The sequence below is a fragment of the Juglans regia genome, chromosome 3 (genome assembly GCF_001411555.2).
Source record: "Juglans regia cultivar Chandler chromosome 3, Walnut 2.0, whole genome shotgun sequence".
Lineage (NCBI taxonomy): Eukaryota > Viridiplantae > Streptophyta > Magnoliopsida > Fagales > Juglandaceae > Juglans > Juglans regia.
Window position 1 is genome coordinate 26,137,385 of NC_049903.1, and position 14,001 is coordinate 26,151,385.

General features: G+C 36.2%; 1 protein-coding gene and 1 non-coding gene across 2 annotated transcripts; one reads left to right on the top strand and one right to left on the bottom strand.

Annotated features, from left to right (window-relative positions):
- Positions 1-354: 354 nt before the first annotated feature.
- LOC118348093 lies at positions 355-461 on the bottom strand. The gene has a single exon (XR_004801239.1). It is a non-coding gene; the product is annotated as a small nucleolar RNA R71 (small nucleolar RNA).
- Positions 462-8,732: 8,271 nt separating this feature from the next.
- LOC108990917 lies at positions 8,733-10,703 on the top strand. Its single transcript, XM_018965040.2, has 2 exons — positions 8,733-9,164; positions 10,034-10,703. The coding sequence occupies exons 1-2, from the start codon at positions 8,829-8,831 to the stop codon at positions 10,298-10,300; spliced, it is 603 nt and encodes a 200-aa protein (XP_018820585.1). The 5' UTR covers positions 8,733-8,828; the 3' UTR covers positions 10,301-10,703.
- Positions 10,704-14,001: the final 3,298 nt, after the last annotated feature.

Sequence of the window (14,001 nt, forward strand, 5' to 3'; positions counted from 1 at the left end):
GACTATGTGATGCCCTGTGTCCATGGGGTGACATCTAGTATAACGCGACCAATTATACAAGCCAATAACTTCGAGATCAAACCAGCCATCATTCAAATGATTTGACAAACCATCCAATTTGGGGGGCTATCACAAGAGGATCCTAATGTCCATATTACAAATTTCCTAAAAATTTGTGATACTTTTAAACACAGCAGAGTGATAGATGATGCAATTCGATTGAGACTTTTTCCTTTTTCACTTAGGGAAAAAGCAAAAGTTTGGTTGAACTCTTTGCCGCCTGGCATCATCACCACTTGGGAGCAGTTGGCACAAACATTCTTAGCAAAATATTTCCCTTCGGCCAAGACAGCGAAATTAAGGAATGATATCACTACCTTCACCCAATTTGAGGGTGAATCATTATATGAGGCATGGGAGAGATACAAGGATGTATTGCACAAGTATCCATATCATGACCTCCCAGCTTGGCTTCAAGTACATATATTTTACAATGGTTTGGGACCCAAAAATCGATCTATGGTTGATGCAGCCACAGGAGGAGCATTAATGAGTAAGACCCCTGAAGCCACATATAAACTTCTGGAAGAGTTGGCGTCTAACAACTATCAGTGGGCCGCAGAGAGAGCAATGCTAAAGAAGTTGGCTAGCATCATTAAGCTTGACTCTATGTCTGCAATTATGGCTCAGTTGGCAAATCTATCCAAACAACTAGGTAAAATGAACGTTAATATTATTCAAACTAATGTTGTTTGTGATCATTGCACAGGAAATCATTTAAGTGTAGATTGTCATGTGGGGAATCATTTTGCACAACCGAGTTATGAATAAGCTCATTACGTGTCCAATTTTCAACGTCAAAATAATCCTTATTCAAAATACGTTTAATTATAGATGGAGAAATCATCCTAACTTTTCATTGAGCAATAACCAAGTGCCGGTTGACCCCCTCAACAGTTTCCACAGCAAGAGAAGAAGCTGATACTTGAAGATATGCTTATGCAATGCATGCAAAAGAATGATATGGCGATACAAAACAACTCAGCTTCAATCCACAATCTTGAGGCTCAAATCGGTCAACTCTCAAACATGCTTACCGAGAGGATAGCAGGGACTTTACCAAGCAACACTATGACCAATCCGAAGGAACATGTCAAAGCCATAACATTGAGAAATGGGCGGACATATGACCAAACAGTAAATACCGAGTAAGATGCAAAAGCTGCCAAAAATAAGGAGTCCGAGAATAAGGAAACCGAGTACGTGGTGAAAGAAGCATAGCGAGATGCGACCGACCAGCAAGCTGAGAAGACTAAAGAGAATGAAGGGTTGCAAAACCCAAGAAATCCAGTAAGTTTCATTCTGAAACTTATTCTCGTTCAATTTATGATCCACCAATTTCTTTTCTGCAAAGATTAAGAAAAAATAAGATTGATAATCAATTCTCTAAATTTTTGAGTATATTTAAGCAACTGCATATTAATATTCTTCTCATTGAATCTTTAGAGCAAATACCTAAATATGCAAAAAAAATTAAGGATATATTATCAAACAAGCGGAAGTTTGATGAGCATGAGATTGTAATGCTGACCGAGGAGGGCAGTGTAATTTTACAAAAGAAACTATCGCCTAAGTTGAAAGATCCGGAGAGTTTCACAATCCCTTGCACTATAGGAAATTCATATTTTGATAAAGTTTTATGAGACTTAGTGGCAAGTATTAATCTAATACCTCTCTCAGTTTTTAGGAAACTAGATCTTAGATGAGCAAAGCCGACCACCATCTCTCTACAGTTGGCAGACAGATCTATTAAATATCCAAGAGGACTCCTTGTGGACGTACTAGGAAATGGGGTGGTCAAGATAGACATGAAAAATAGATGGCAGAATTTAGAGCTGTGTTAAGCGAGTGTGAGTTAAGAGACCTGGGGTATGTTGGTATACCATATACTTGGAGTAATAGAATAGAGGGATCCTCTTCCATTAGTGAGAGGTTAGACAGATTTTTGGCCAACGCTTAGTGGTATAATCAGTTTCCTTTGGCTACTGTCACCCAGGGTAGTGTGGCATATTCTGATCATATCCCTTTGTGGGTAGATACTGCTGAAGCTTGAGAAGGGTGGAAGGGAGGTAAGCCTTTTAGGTTTGAAGCTATGTGGGTGGGGCAGGAAGGGTGCAAACGTATTATTGAAGAAACTTGGGGGGGGGGGGTCTAGTGGGAGTAACATGCGAGATGTTATGAGAATGATTTTGGGCTGTGGAATGCAACTGGCTAGTTGGAACAAGCAGACTTTTGGAAATTTCAAAACCAACCTCAATGCAGCAAGGAGGAGACTTCCATTGCTACAGGAAAAATATCCTACCTATTCTGATATGAGTGCTAATATACAGGCAAGGGAAAAGGTTCAGAAATAGCTAGGAAGAGAAGAACTAATGTGGAACCAAAGATCAAAGGCTTTGTGGATGCAGGCAGTGGATCAGAATTCAAAACATCTTCATACAAAGGCATCACATAGAAGGAAAAAGAATCATGTAAATGAGCTACAAGATGATTATGGAAATTGGAAAGAAGTGGAGCAACTTGATAATTTGATTGTAGGGTATTTGCAGTAGTTGTTTTCAGCTTCAAATCAAAGAGTATGGTGCCCCTAGCGGGCTTGGGATTTGACAGAATACTGAAGTGCCGGGATAAGCAACACAAGGTTTCATACCTCTCGTACATGACAGATAAGATGTAATGCACCTAATGATAACTAGTAGTATGCAATATAATGCAGCGGAAAGTCAACTTAAGTCAAATAATGGAACAATAGTTATGGTACCGAAGATCATAAAATTCCAATAATTCATATACCATAATAGTCATCAAAAGTAGTTAAGAGTTTCCAAAAGAACTCCCAAAACACGAGACAAAAACATCCAATCATCAAAAGAGGGTCATTTCCCAAAAGTTGTCCCCTTACATAAGTCTTTATCCTGAGTGAGAATCGAGTTTTACTCGCTTCTCTAAAGCCCGGTCCCTGTCCCGATTGTGGCTTATTTTAAACTTCTCAATGTCCTGAAGTATTTCAGTGATTGCTCAATCAATTGACTCAAGATGGTCCAAAATAGAAGGCACAGTCGAACCTAAGACCGTTTTAGGCACGATCCTCTCTAGAAGAGGTGTCATCCTCTTGCACTTCTTCATTAGTGCCCTCTTGGATTCCTGTCATGACTTCTATCATTCCGAATAGGAGAATGATAGTGGAAAATACAACAGTGAAATTTCGAGAAATCTCAGTAAGTAAACAAATAATATGTAACAGATATTGTGAGAGTATGAAACCAAACTTAACAATGAATGCATGGACATGAAACTTTACTCATGCATATAACCTTTCAAAAAAGACATCGTGTAAAACATAACTTTCATAACCTTTTTATTCATAAAACATTATTTATTCTTTTCATACTTATTGATATAAAATAACTTTGAGCTCAAGGCCTTTCTTAATTTTAACATATAATTGGATACCTTACTACTCCTCTATGCACTGTTTGTTTTCCGTTAGTTACCGCATCAACCATTAGCCACTTTGACCAAGGTGAATAAGTCTTACTTATAACTTTCATATTACAGCAGCTTGCATTTTGCCTTCACTGTAGGGCACCTACTAGCTTTAGTTGCGATCTCGCTTCAGTATCCTTTTCTTTTAGGAGCTATTCGAGATTCGTTAACAGTATTTCGTTGACCTAGGAATTATCCCTCCATTTTAAACACCTTTGAGATGACAGAAAAATTCCACTAGGACATTCCCCCGTCCTAGCCTTTAAGGTCGTCATAAAAATTTTAAAAGACTCTTTTTCTTTCAAAATATTTTCACAATCTCAATGCATGTGACATGACAATGAAACTTATAACTTTCATGAGACACATGCAAATGCTGAATGCTTCATCATGATCATATAACATTCAAACATGCAATTCCAATACATTTCGTGTTAGGGCTTCAAAATATTAGAACATGTGAACATGTTCTTTTATAAAAATTCTAAAGCATTGAATATCAATCAAGAAACAAGCATTCAATACTTTCCATGTAATGGCCGAAACATACAAACCCTAGCACATCCAAGAATCATTTTTTGCTCTTGAAACTTAAAACACCAATTGATCATACCTCATCCATACTAATAACCATGACCTTCAAGTTGATAGCATGCATTCCAATCAACTTTTTCATGAACTGAGAATCTTCTAATGTGTTAAACAAAGCTTTAACAATGAATACTCATGGGTGGCCGAAACAATCTAGTGATCATAGACAACATTTTCTTGAATTTAGTCCCATACAAGATTCGTTAATAAACAAATTCATATACAAAACAAACATTGTGCAATCTGAACCCTAATATGGTTTCTTATTCCATTTTCAGAACATAAATACATTCAAAAGGCCATTCTATTCATACATTAGATAATCAAGCTATAAAGAGATTATATCACATGGAAGAAACATTAATATCATAAACAATTGTATAAAACTATGCAACCAACAAGTTCACATGACATATACACAAAATATCCAAGTATAAATTCTAAGTGTACTTAAATCCGTAATATATAGCAAGCAAGCTGAAAATACATATAATACTCGTTAGGTTCATCATTTAAGAAAACCCTAACCCATGTGATTAAGTGTTGTGCTCTTGACATTTTTTTCCAAGAAAGGACTCCAAACATTTGGACCTCCCTCCCTAGAGTCCAAAACTTGTCTACATCAAAACTCTAGCTCATAGAAACACTATAGTCGTGGCCTTTATCCTAAAAAATACCATACTTGTTGCATCTATCTTTCTTGAAGAAAAACTCTAATCTAACCATGTGCATAAAAACATAGGTTCATGTGGAAAAACCTTTCAAAACATGAGCGAACTCGTTCCACCTCAAATGTGTGTGTGTGTGTGAGCATGAGTTCTAGATGAACTCACTAAAAACCGAAACTTCTAGTTGAAAGTATCTTCTTACTTTGCTTATCCTCCAAATGATGTTTGGATGAGAAGAAAATATTGTGGAGAGTGTTTGGATGGTGAGAAAATGATAGAAAGTTGAAGAGAAGGTGATGGCCGTATACTTCAAGAGCAATTCACAAAGTGACTAAAAGTTCTAGGGTTTTCAGTTGCTCTCATATTTAGACACAAAACTTCCTACACAAGCCAATGTTCCTTGCATGGATGCCAAGTGGCATGCCACCCTAAGGCCTCTTCTTCTAGCTCATCATTTGATTGTGTTGGAAACACAATAGCACCTTTTGGACAAGTGGCGCCTCCTTCCTCAAAACTGAAGCCTCTTTCCTCTTTTGCCCCTTCATTTCATGTCTTCGTTCAATGACCTCGTGGCTAAAAGGTCTTTTATCAAACTCAAACCTTCCTAAATCTCTTAGATGCATGTATGTGTGCCAAGTGGCATGTGAGGTGTGTGTGTGTGTGTGTGTGTGTGCATGGGCTGCTGAAAACTCTCTTTTTCTCAAAGAAGATCTTCTTTCACCACACTTTTCGACAAGCATATGATTGGTCCAAAATTGCACAAACTCCCTCGCCCTAGCCGTCCATCTCAAAGTGTCTTACACAAGATTCTTCTAAAAATCCTCCTAGGCGTGCAACCTCCTCTTCCCAAACTTTATTTTTCCCCTTCCCAAGACAAAGCTTTTCACCTACCTTTTTGCATGTATGACACATGACAAAAAGCAAACCTTCATTCTCCATGGTTGTCGTGCAAGGCCTCTTGGCCTTCCCTAGGCTCCATTTTTTCATAATCTAATCATTCTCCTTCTAGAACCTCTCTCCCATAGTGACAAATGTCATAATGCTTCTTCCTACAAATAATCCTCCATGCATGCGTGACACATGGCAAGATGAATAGTTGATCTCCTATGGTAGGCGTGTAAGGCCAAACCCTAGATCCTTCTCACCTCTCTTCCCTTATTTCCATCTAGATTCATCAAGTCCTAAACATAAGCTCTATTGGATGATAACTAGTATGCAAGATCTTGAGTTAGGCGTGAGCCCTAGTTCCATTGGGCTTCAAACCCTAATTGCCTGTGAAGGTCGAAAGTCTCATAGGATGTGTTTAAAAAAAATATTTACACAAAAAGCCTAGAAAGTCTTGGTCGTCACAAAGAGGTTGCATGGATTTAGTTACAAATATTGGTAGCAAGGTTACTAAGCAGATGAATAAAGAGTTTTCTGGAAGATACAAAGAAGAGGAGGTGGCTCAAGCTTTGAAGCAGATGCATCCAACAAAAGCACATGTCTCCTATTTTCTTTCAAAAATACTGGCATATCATTGGTAAATCTGTCACTGTTGTCTTACATGCCCTTAATTTTAGAGATTTGCCAAATGATCTCAATCACACATTCATCACTTTGATTCCTAAGAGAATTTCAGCCTTGAAAGTGGCAGATTTTCGACCCATAAGTTTGTTTAATGTCACTTACAAGCTTATTACAAAAGTATTGGCTTATATTCTCAAACAAGTGTTGCCTAGTATCATTTCTGCATCACAAGCTGCTTTTGTGCCGGGTAGACTTATCACAGATAATGTCCTTGTGGCTTATGAACTTATACATATTTTAAGACAAAAAATGAAAAGGAAAAAAGGTTGTATGTCCCTTAAACTAGACATGAGTAAAGCATACGAAAGGGTAGAATGCGACTTCTTGGAGCAGATCATGGCCAAGTTAGGTTTTGAGACCAAGTGGATTCATATGATTATGAAATGTGTGTCCTCAATTTTCTTTTATGTTCTGATCAATGGAGTTCCAAAAGGACCAATTACTCCAAGTAAGGGACTGAGACAAAGGGATCCAATATCCCCTTATCTTTTTCTACCTTGCATTGAGGATTTAATCCATCTACTTAGAGAAGTTGTTGATAAGCTTTTTGTGCCTGGTAATCAAATTTACAGAGGTGCTCTTAGATTAAATCATTTGTTGTTTGCTGATGACATTCTCATTTTCTGTAGAGTAGATATCAATACTAATAAGTCTATTCAAGATTTGTTGAAGAAGTATGAGTTGGCATCTGAATAGATTATTAATATGGATAAAACCTTTATGGTGTTTAGCAGAAATGTGAGTAATACTATCAAAGAGGATATAAGGATGTAGTGGAGGGGGGAAGGTAGTAATGTTCAACAGTATGAAAAGTATTTGGGACTACCTCCTATGGTGGGAAGAAGAAAAACAAATGCATTTTCTAGGATCAATCATAGAGTATGGCAGAAATTACAATATTGGAAAAAAAATCAACTGTCTCAAGGAGGAAAAGAAGTCTTGCTTAAAGCAATTGCATTATCCATTCTAACGTATGCCATGAGCTATTTTAAGCTACCTGGTTGCTTGTGTAAGGAGTTGGAGAGTATGATAGCTCAATTTTGGTGGGGTAAAAAAGAAAATGATAAAAAAAAAAATCCACTTGGTTAGTTGGAAGAAAATGTGTAATTCAAAGTTTAGATGAGGGTTAGGCTTTAAAGACTTGAAGCTGCTCAATTTGGTTCTTTTAGCAAAACAAGGGTGCAGGATCTTACAAGAGAAACATACATTGCTTCACAAAGTTTTTAAAACTAAATATTTCCCAAAAGCATTTTTTTTTTTTTATTCAAAGTTGGGCTATAACCTTTCTTATGCTTGGAGAGGAATATGGGAAGCCAAGTCTTTTCTTTTCAGGGGTTGCCAGTGGCTTGTGGGCGATGGAAAATTGATAAAAGTGTGGACAAATCCCTCCCTTGGTCACAAAATATTGCGAGCTGAACTGAATGCAGTGGACGAAGGGAGAGGAATGACAGTTGATTCACTCATTGCTATTGATACTTGATGGTGGAATGTTCAAAACAGTTATGGCTCTCTTCAATCCAATTGTAGCTACTGACATCCTTAAGATTATTATCTGTCCAAAAGGCAATGAGGATAAATGGATCTGGAGTCATGAGAGAAATGGGTGTTTCAGTGTTAACAGTGCATACAGATTCGTTAAAAGTATCAGTGAGGAATCTGTTGGTGAAAGCGCTATAGGTAATAAAAAAACTCTTTGGGAAAAACATTATGAAAGTTGAAGATCCCTCAGAAGATAAAGATTTTTACTTGGAGGGCATGTAAAAACTGTTTACCAACTTATAGTAACCTAAGACAGAAACATGTTGAGATTGACACAATGTGTTACTTCTGCAAAAGTGAAGAGAATGATCTATCACATGCTCTTGTCTACTGTCTTGAATTAACAAAGGTCTGAAAAAATTATTTGCCTTTGTTGTTTGAGAGTGCAGAACCTCAGAGTTTTTTAGAGTTAGTGTTGTTGCTGAAAGAGAAGGGAACTATGGATGATTTTCAAACTTTTTTCTTAATTGCATGGGGATTATAGTTTAGGAGAAATAAGAGGATTCATGAGAATATTTCTTTTGCAACTAAATAAGTGATTGCTCATGCATTACCCTTGCAGAAATTCCACAACGAGCTGGTGTAGTCTTCAAGTTCAAATCCAAAGACTGTATAGCTGGAAACCTCCTCCTACTGATTTTCTCGAGGTTAATGTTGATGGAGTTTTGTTATTTAGCCAACCTAAAGTTGAAGTGGGAGTTAGAATCATGTATCAATAATATTATTTTTTTATCTTTATTTATTAATAAGACTGGATACATAATCACTTATTCAGTATTATAAATAGAATTTCTGCTTTTTTTTTTTTTTTTAAATTGTTTATGGCCAGACATACATGTCAAATGTCAAGAATGGTTTCCAGAAAGTCCTTGGGAAACAGTAGCGTGCTTCGTAAGTCCAATTCAACCAGATCGAATGGCATCGGCAATCCCTCAACCACTATGGCCACTGTTTCGCCAGCACAGATCAAGTAGTAGATTCCTCATCTCCCGAAATCCTCCACAAAAATGCACGGCGAAGAAGAAGAGCGACAATGTTTCTAGTTGTCTTCCTAGACTCCCCGATCTCCGTCTTCGTCACTATAATACTTCTCATCTTCCTCTTTCGCTTTGCCCTTGTCTTCGTCTTCCTCGTCCTCCTCTTCATTTTCTGCTCCAACCTCGTTCACCTCCTTTTCGTCATTCTCTGCCCCTCATGAACACTTATCAGGCTGCAGCTCAGGACTCCACCACCCAGCCCTCAACCAAAACGGTACATACTCATCTCGCTCTACATTTAACTTTCGTTGGTAATAATATGTTATAGTGGTCTCTCTAAGATTCTCAATCATATGGGTGTAATGGGTGGCTGTGAGGTACCCTAATTTATGATAATTGGCTGTCCCTCTAGCTTTACAATCATATTTTGAGTAATGGGGCTCTCGATTCATTCGGTAATTCATGATTATGAGATTCTTTCTGGACTCTTCTAGGTTTTCCAGTTCGTAAGAACTGGGTAATGGGTCACCGTGAAATATGAATTAACTAATAATTGGTTCTAATTAGCTGTTCTAATTAGCTGTTTCGCTGGGTTTTTCCACGATTCATGTGCAATTGGTCACTCTAAACTCGTTAATAGTAGTTTTTTATTTGGCGTTGCATAGCTCTTTAGTCTTATGGAAATGGTGGGTTGCTCTGTATTAAATTGATACTTAGTGACAATGGGTTTTGATTCAGTCATGTTTTTGAGTAGTGGTTCTTATAGAAACACTCATTTCTACCTTAAAAGGCCTAATAAGAGGAGTGGGATAACCAGGATGACTTTGTTCTTAAGTCATGTGGGACTTCTCAATACGCTTCCTCACATGTGGGGCGGTATTTCCGGTACCATCATCATGGATAGATCACATGAGCTCATCATTATTCATAGATTGACCTACTCTGATACCATATAGAAATACTCATTTCTCCTCATAAAAGGTCTAATAAGAGGAGTGGGATAACTCCTTATAAAGCCCAGGATGAGTTTGTTCCTAAATCATGTGGAACTTCTCAATAGTTGTCTCTTGATTTGTCACTGCCTGGTTATAATTTGTAACTGCCCAACTAAAGTTTTAACGAATTTTGTGTTTTGAAGTACAGGTGAGGGTGGCGATAAGGGGAAGAGTGCAGGGGGTGTTCTACAGGAAATGGACGGTGGATAATGCTAACCAATTGGGGCTTAAAGGTTGGGTGCGAAACAAGAGGGATGGCTCTGTGGAAGCTCTGTTCTCTGGGAGCCATGATGCTGTGCAGGAGATGGAGCAAAGGTGTCGTCGGGGTCCAGCAGATGCACTGGTTACTGGCCTTGAGGTTTTTCCTTGCAGTGAAGATCCCGGCTCTGGATTTGAGCTCAAGCCAACAGTGTGATCAAGCTATGTAAAAGCATTTCCCCCAAGTTGCTAAGCTAGGATGTATAGCATAGTATTTTCTATATTCGAAAATATGCCTCAAGACTCTATTTAACCAACATATATGAAGTCAGTATTGTTGAATGTTAGGCATCTGTATATTATAGAGTGATGATAGGCATCTGTTCAATTAAAGGCTTTCGTGGTCATTTAGGTTAATGACGATTGTAATTTGTGATAGCCGCCGAATAAGCACCAGGCAAACCAAATTCAGAGGTTGGTTAGTGTGATACATGTAGCAGCCATGTCAATTGTTACTCTTTTCTTGTAAATTTATGGTACCCACTAGCATTCATCTTTTATTATGCCATCTGATTGTACCAATCAAAATAAAATTGTCATCTGATTGTGGATTTGGTGTCCCTTCAATCGTCTTTGGTAGATGAGTATTTTGTTTAAATTGGAAATTGCTTCTACATGACTATTGCCCCTTGCAATTCATCATTCATATAAATTATATTTGGTTGAGTAGTTGCTTTGCTATCGAGGAAGCGGATGTTGATAGATATTACAGAATACTTCATCACAAAACTTCTTTTCTTACCTCATATGCATGGAAAAGCATCTGTTTGGCAAAGGGTTGTATATGGAGCGTAGGCAATGGTGAAAGTAATAAAATCTGGCAGGATAACTGGCTGCCCTCTTTACACAATAGAAGGGTCATATCCCCATGCAAAATACTGGAGCCAAATGCTCTATGGTCAATGAACTAATTGGGATGGAAACATATAAATGGAAATGATTATTATAAATATCTTCTTCCCTTTTGAAGCAGAACTTATTTTAAAGATTCCTCTGAGCCCTCCCCCCGAGCAGCGTAGACCAATTAGCATGCGGAGGAAACAGGAAGGATGAGTTAATAAATAGTAGTGAGATGAGATAGGAATTTTGTGAATAGTAGTAAGATAGTTTATGAATAGTAGTGAAATAGTTTAAGTTGGATATTTTTTTAGATTTTGGGAAATGAGAGAGAAAACGTTGAATAAAAAATAATATAAAGTTAAAATATTGTTAGAATATAATTTTTTAATATTATTTTTGTTTAGAGATTTGAAAAAATTGATTTTTTTTTTATGTTTTGTTTGAAAGTTTAGGAGAGTTGTAATGATTAATTTAAAAATTTTGTATTTAAATTATGTTTAGGAAGGAAATGAGATGAGATTGTTTTGGAATGAGATTATTTCCAAACAAGCCATTAAGGAAGCAAGAAGACAGCTGAAAGTTCTAACGGGTGAAAACCCAGAATTTTGGATACAACTTTGGTACTGGAATATGACAAAGAATGTCAAGTACTTTGCATGGAAGGTCTGTTCTGAAACTCTGCCAAGTAAACACAATCTGTTTAAGAGAGGCATCCTCTCCGTTTCCAAGAACCCATATCATTGTTTCCACTTCTGCAGTTCCTGATAACGATAATGGTGATTATGATCAACTGAAAGCTAGCCAAGAAAGGCAACTCTGTATAGCTTCATCGAATTGATAATAACAGTGAAAAGATTTGAGTTATGATATTTTATGGGTTTTGGAAAAAGAAAGAGAAAAAGTTAAATTAAAATATTATAAAATTAAAATATTGTTAGAATATAATTTTTTAATATTATTTTTGTTTTTATATTTAATAATATTAAATTATTTTTTAGATTTTATTTGAAAATTTGAGAAAGTTGTAATGATTCAAAAGTGTTTGTGTTTGAATAATATTTGGGAAAAAAATGAGATGAGATGAGATGAGATAGTTTGTAAATAGTAGTAAGATGATTTGTGAATATTAGTAAAATGTTTTAAATTAAGTATTTATTGGGCTTTGGAAAAACAGAAAAAAAAAATTGAATAAAAAATATTATAAAGTTCAAATGTTATTTTTATTTTTAGGATTTGAAAAAGATGAATTATCTTTTTATTTTTTGTTTAAAATTTTGGAAAAATTTTAATGATTAGTTTGAAAAAATTGTAATAATTAGTTTGAAAGAGTTTGTATTTTAATGATATTTGGAAAGAAAATGAGATAAAATGAGTAATGATAGGATGGGATGAGATATGTTTACAAACATCCTTAAGTGTTAGAACTGAATCTTCAGTTAGGGAGCCCTCCCGCGCACAAAATAAGAAAGTAATGTATATAAATACAATATTAAAGCTTTAGTGATATATAGGTTTCGGAATTTTGGGAACTTGTTTGTAACGCCCCGTTCCTGGAGATCCAGAGAGTTAACTCCTATTTGTAACGCCCCGTTCTCGGAGGTCCGGAGAGTTAACTCTTAATACCTCAAATCAACTTAAATAGTACAACTATAAAATCCGAAAAATCCAATAAAATATTAATCAATTTAATCAATCCAAATATCTAAGTTCCTCCATGGGGACAATAAAGAAAATCTCAATAACATAAATTAAAAACTCTCTAAAACTCAAAATTATTCTTAACTCATCAAATCAAAATATCCGAAACATAAATTCAGTTTACTAACTACGACTCTCAAATAAGCACTTGTACCATCGGGCACTTATTCCACTCTGATCATTACACCTGCTAAAACTTTCTACTCTTGTTCTCCAGTTGAACCATCAAAAATATCTGAAAAATATAAGGAGATAAGGGGTGAGTTATCAACAACTCAGTAAGCAGAGGACATATACTAGTGTGTAAACATGAGCATTTACAGAGTTCAGAATGCAGAACAAAAATATTTTCTTTTAGAATGCATAATCAGAATAATGTTTTCAAAATGCAGCGTCTGAACATATTATCAAAAATATCAGAGCGAAAGTTCGAAAACATTCATAATCAAAATCCATTTGGCATAGCAGAAACTGAAACATCACATCTTATCTTATCATATCAGAACAATTACCATGTTTAACCTCCGTGGTAGGGTTGTGCAAACCCCGGTAGCTAACCGAGCAGAAATAGAATGTGAATCTTCCCCTTATTCATTCTCGGAGCCCCGAGTGTGCACATAGGAAAGACCACGCAGAAAACCACTTTGTTTCCAAAGTGGGTGCACCAGAAACAGAAAAGTTGGTACCAACACTAACAGAGGCCACAGTTTTACACCCGTGGTGAGCTTAGAACGGAACAAAAACAGAATGTTATGCCAGAGGTTTTCAGAAATCACATCAGATCATATCAGAGTACAGAAAATTTTCAGAACAGAACAAAATCATTACACAACATAATTTATGCACAAAATTTCATATTCGCTCTCTTTTTTCAAAGTTCAGAAACAGAATGTCAAAAATAATCTCATGTCTACACCAGTCATGACAGAAAATAATTTCTTCTTAAACAGAATCTCATGAGTAATGCAGAACAAATAACTGAGGCAGTTCAAGTTTCTTTTCAACATCAAATATGTATATTTTTCAAAAATAACCTCAACTCATTTTATTTTAAATGCAAAGTCTAGCATAGGAACCCCGCTTACCTGAACTTCTTAGCTTTTACGGAATTCCTCAAAAACGTCGAACAATAATTAATCGTCACCTATAAAATAATCACGTAATTCTCATAAATTTCCAATCAACCACTGATTTCGATATTTAATCCTAAACTTCTAAAATAACCTATTTAATTCCTCAAAACCTAAAATTCTCATAATGCCCTCATTTTCCAAAAACCATCAATATCCATTTAAACGAATTCGTACCAAATAAGAATTT

Excerpts from the sequence above, each read along its gene's own strand:
- LOC108990917 (XM_018965040.2), top strand. The coding sequence starts at position 8,829 with ATGGCATCGGCAATCCCTCAACCACTATGGCCACTGTTTCGCCAGCAC. Across the intron at positions 9,165-10,033 it reads CCCAGCCCTCAACCAAAACG|GTGAGGGTGGCGATAAGGGG; the intron begins GTACATACTCAT and ends TTTGAAGTACAG.